At 35.0% G+C, this 5,109-nt stretch overlaps 1 protein-coding gene across 1 annotated transcript; it reads right to left on the bottom strand.

Moving 5' to 3' along the window:
- Window positions 1–289: 289 nt before the first annotated feature.
- On the bottom strand, window positions 290–5,109 carry LOC119586977 (leucine-rich repeat-containing protein 14-like; the record flags this gene model as incomplete). Its single annotated transcript, XM_037935749.1, is given in 2 exon segments — window positions 290–502; window positions 4,906–5,109. Coding segments are annotated over 2 exon segments (347 nt in total), but the record flags the coding sequence as incomplete, so codon positions are not given.

Raw genomic sequence — 5,109 nt, 5'->3', positions numbered from 1 at the left:
ATTTTCATTAACAAGCAATCTCCAGGAAAATGGACAAATTTCTGTTTGATTATTAAGTAAGAAGCTGTCATTTATTTTCTTTCTGGCAATACCTTTCTTATTTACTTTCATCTGCATTTGCTCTATATCAACTGCATAATAGTAGACACTTAATCTGAATATTAGTATTTCCTCAAACTCTTACCATAAATTTGTTATCGTTTCCTTGGTAACACATGCAGTTTACAGATAGAAAAAGAGTAACAAAGACACAGCCAGAAAGAAATATATACAGGATAATAACAGTAACTTTCAATCATTCACTTCGCTTTACTAGGAATAGACACACTAGAGTACAGTTAGCACCGAACATGGTTTTATCAGATGGTGTAGAACCAGTGACTGTATGAAGCCTCCTCAGTCCACTCAACATGGATCTGTGTTTCTCTCACTGCCTGCAGAAGCTCATCAAACTGGTTGTGAAGCTGCTTGATCTGGCGGTCATTCTCACTGTATACATCACCTGCGCAAATAAAAATATGAGGGTTAATGGAATATGAACTTGTAATTTATAATCTAAATTTTTGCGTTGAATTTTGTTCTGTGATAAAGGTGGGCCAACTTATAAAATGGAATTTATGGGGAAAAAAAAAATCTTAATTTATTTATTTCTACTGCATAGTCTACTTTCTTAATTGGCCATGTATTCTCTGAAGTATCATTGCTTTATAATTACCACATTTCTTTAGGAAGAGACAGAAAGAATGGTAAAGTAGTGTCTAGATGAAAGTAGCTTTAGCATATTGCCAGTTTATGCAAAGGAAGCAAGGCTTCTTGACATACAACTGGTTACCCTTTCTCTCAAGCATCTGATAATGCTTCTTGCAACAGTTATTGGTTATTTCTCCAAGCTGTCAATTCTTCTGGGCCAATGACCTAGCACCTTTATTACTAAGATTGCAACCTAGGAACCCTAATATATAACTGTCCCATTCATGTTATTTATTAGCTCAAGTTTTTTAATACTTATACTAACTATATTTCCTTAACCCACAAGAGGATCCAGAACTCTAGCTTGTGGCTAACTTCTCACAAAAAAACACTCAAGCAACAGATTCTTTTGGCTTATGACCATTATTTTTTTAAACCAATGTTGCCTGGGATTGCATGCATGTACATGCTATACCCACTGAGCTTAGTTTATTAATTGTCTTTACACATAGATACTCCACAAGTACTTATTCACCAATGAGCCAATCACTAGTACTACATACCTCACCGGTTTACCCTTTTCCTTGATTTTTGGAAATGTTTTCCTGTACCTTATATTGCTGTTAGTAATGTCAATAAAATTATAATAATTATAATGTCTATGATACTAATAACAGTATTGATAGTGATGGCTTTAGTAAAGAAAAAAATCTTTCACAAAAACTCAAGGAAGGAAATTAGTGGTACAGTCACCAATACTCTTGTGCTAAGCACTTGTGAGCATCTATGAGACATTCACAAACAATATATAATTGAACCACATTTTCTAACGCATGAGTTAAGGGGAACATCAATTTATATTGAAAACTTCGTATTCAAGACATTTGACATTCTTACAGCACAGAATGGTTTACATTTCTAGTAATCTCTAATTCCCATACATATATTCAAACCCAAATCATTAGATTTCCTACAAAAATAGGTTTATTATGTTTGATGACTCATGATTTGGAGAATTTTTCAATCAGATGTCTCCTTCCTTGCAAAGGAAATTGCCACTCTCATGGCGATTTTTTTTACATACATATTACTAAAATTATCTTGTAGCTTAAATACTATAGAAATCTTGGTGAAATTGGAGATAGCGTCAATTTATAGGATAATACATTTGATGTGAAAAATATTCCACTTAATGGGCCAAAGGAACTCTATGTATTCTTTCTTTAACACACTCGAGCTAACTTGACCATAATGAAAAATTTGGCACAAGACCACAAAGACGGGAATGTGCACGCCATGAGTGCACAAAGAACTTAGAGGAAGACTACACTCTGGGCACTTTGGGAGGACTTCTTGCAATATTTCCACTAATAAACAAGGTTGGAATGTACCATATGTGGCAATGGCTAGAAGAGTACTAATCCCAGGGAGGACACTACTTGCATGCTCAGGAGCCTATTCCTGCCCACTGTGGGCAGCATGGTAGGGTGTATTACAGAAACAGAATAATACAGAAATGTATATAAAAAAAATATATACATATAACCTAATGTTCCTTATTGTTACTGTTATTGCAGAGTTGTAGTCTACCTAGAGAGATGATAATGAGTCTGTGCAAGGAAAACAGTATATTACAATCTTGATATAGTATATCAAATGACAAATATAGACCTTGAAAAATGTCAAAAAAATTTAAACCCTTAACCCAATGTCAGCGGGTGGCCAAGACTACAATGCCATGCACACTGTAATAAAAGTTTATCTATTCTCTTTACACATATATGGCTCTACATGTGCTTATACGGAGTCAGCTATTAGTCTTACCTTCTCGTCTCTTTACCCTTTTCCTTAATTTTTTGAAAGATTCATTTCTATTATTTTATTGTCTTTGATGTTACTAATATCTTAATAACAATTTAATAAGCATAATATCAACAAGAATGATAACAATGTCATTATTAATAGTATTGGAAAGAAAAATGCATTTTCCCACCAATTTAAGGAATTGGGAAATTAGGATCAGTCACTAGGGCCAACTGATAGACTTCTTGCTGGCTGAGCACACATGGAGCCATCTGTATGTAACAAAACTCACTAAAATCTAAAGGGAACAGTACATAAATCTGCTGACAGAGAGATAATAATACTGTAAAAGGGGAGGCTAGGAATCTTAACACCACAAACAAGTGTTTGCTTTTGGCTGGGCCAACAAGCCACACACCTGGGAGAGTCACCATTCAAGTAAACCTTAATGCCCAGACTTTGGGCCACATGCAGGCAGCAAGGTACCCAGATACAACAGGTTTACCTTGAGTTCAAGAAAGTGAAACCTTTTGCAGGAAAGGTAAATAGCAAGAACCATTTAACAGTGTTTGATCAGATTTTCATTTTCTCATAAGAACTCTAATTTTTTTTTTTCTCTCATATTCATGCACTTTCTTCCAATTCTCTTTCATTCTTCCATTTAATTCACTCTCCCCTTCCCTATCATTTTTTTCTAAATTCCTCTTATGATCCCATTTCTCTATTTTTTTCTATTCTTAACCATTAGCTTTTCTGAGGTTCACGTCACGGATGACTTGGCCGCAGCTCCAGGTGATGGGCTATTCACATCATGTTAATATGAACCATGCATTTTGTACTTTTTTTATAAGATATCCTCAAGCCCAAGCATCACAGGCAAAACAGGATGTGTAATGTTTCGGTTTTGTACAAAAGGAGAGATATTTCCCTGCTATCCCTGGCAGATGTCATACACCGGAAAAAAAAAAAAAAAAAAAAAATACACTCATGCTGCTGCTGTGAAGTTGTAAGTGTTTCCTTGTGTCATCCACTAACATTTCAATGTGCTCTGCCAGTGTGATTGTCTAGAAGTATAACACACAAAAGGGTAGGACTGAAGCAGTGGAAGTAGCAGCCTTGAATATAACTGCATACAATCTCTTACTTCATAAGTATAAGACTTCGTGAAAGAAAAGAAAGAAAATCCTTTTGTTATCCCTCAGTAAAACCACATTCCATTTTACACAGAGCATAACACATGCAATTCATCAAAAAGAACTCTAATGTACATAATCAGGTTACTACAGGTTCAATCTAGCAAATACAATGAATATCATGTATATCAGCTGCTTTAAATCTTGTTTTGGATGCAAGTGATACAAAAGGAAATCATATCACTTTGTTGAAATAGGCCCCAGAGTCAATCCCAGTCGGCTGCACATACTCCTTAGAGCAGAGGCCCAGCACACACCAGATTCTTCTGGAGGTATTAGATTGCAATTTCCCTTTCATTGATTCACCCTTATTCTATTCTTAAAATTCCTATTTTTGTATCCCTCTCTTTAATTCCATGTTCATACTATCCACCTTTTCCAATTCCCTCCTGAATTTCTGTTACATCTTCTTCCTTTTCAAAGATATTCCAGCCAGAGATCACTACAAATGTATAAGAGTATTATGCTGATAGGCACTGGTCAGCATATATCACATTTTCATTCAGAGACAGGAGAAAATGTACAATTCAAAGGTTTTATGTCCTTGTGGCACATAAAAATGTGATCTTATCAAATAAATCATCTGGATATGAAGCATCAAAATTTTGTGGATTTGAAAATATAAGACAGACCTGTTTCAGACACTGACCTAATGCTGTCACTCTATTCAGCATACAATCATACTTTCAAATAACCCATGGCAAGAATGACTTGTTCATTAAACCAGTTCCACTTCATAAAGCACCTAGAGAAAATAGCTATGTAATGAAAATGCTATTCGCAACACTTGCATAAAAACAAAATTACTCATTTAATAATATTCACAAGTCTCCTACTGAATTGGCGTAATACATCTGAAAGATCTATAACACAATATTTTTATGGACATAAATAGAAACACAGAAAAATATGTTCGAAGACAAAACAAAGCTCCAATAATAAAAGAAATATATTATATTATAACATTTCAGTTCAGACTATTGCAACCTCCTCTTCAGACAGTAAAAGTGAAATGGATTTATTCTGATTTTACTGTTGGAAAAGGAGTCTAGACCAATTCAAAACATCTTAGTGTTTCCTTATTACTGTGGCTCCGTTCCATTTCACTACATTTTCAATTCCCACAAGATCACAACAAACCCCTAAATTAGAAGTTGAAACTGTTTACAATATCTAAATTAAAGTATCTAAATATTACAAAAAACACAAAACAACTTACTGATGTACATATCCGATGGTGTTGTGAGACAGAGATACTGTAGGCTCTTACAGTGAGCAAGGTCCGACAGGTGGCTACGAATCACCCGTGAGGAAAAGTCATTTCTGGTCAGTCTTAAGTAGCACAAGTCGGGCAGAGATGATAAGATGTTCACCAGCTGTGTCAGTGACTCTGGCACTACAACATTCAAAAAACAGCCTTCTA

This window comes from Penaeus monodon, chromosome 1 (assembly GCF_015228065.2).
Source record: "Penaeus monodon isolate SGIC_2016 chromosome 1, NSTDA_Pmon_1, whole genome shotgun sequence".
Classification (NCBI taxonomy): Eukaryota; Metazoa; Arthropoda; class Malacostraca; order Decapoda; family Penaeidae; genus Penaeus; species Penaeus monodon.
This window is presented reverse-complemented; position numbering and strand designations above follow the sequence as displayed.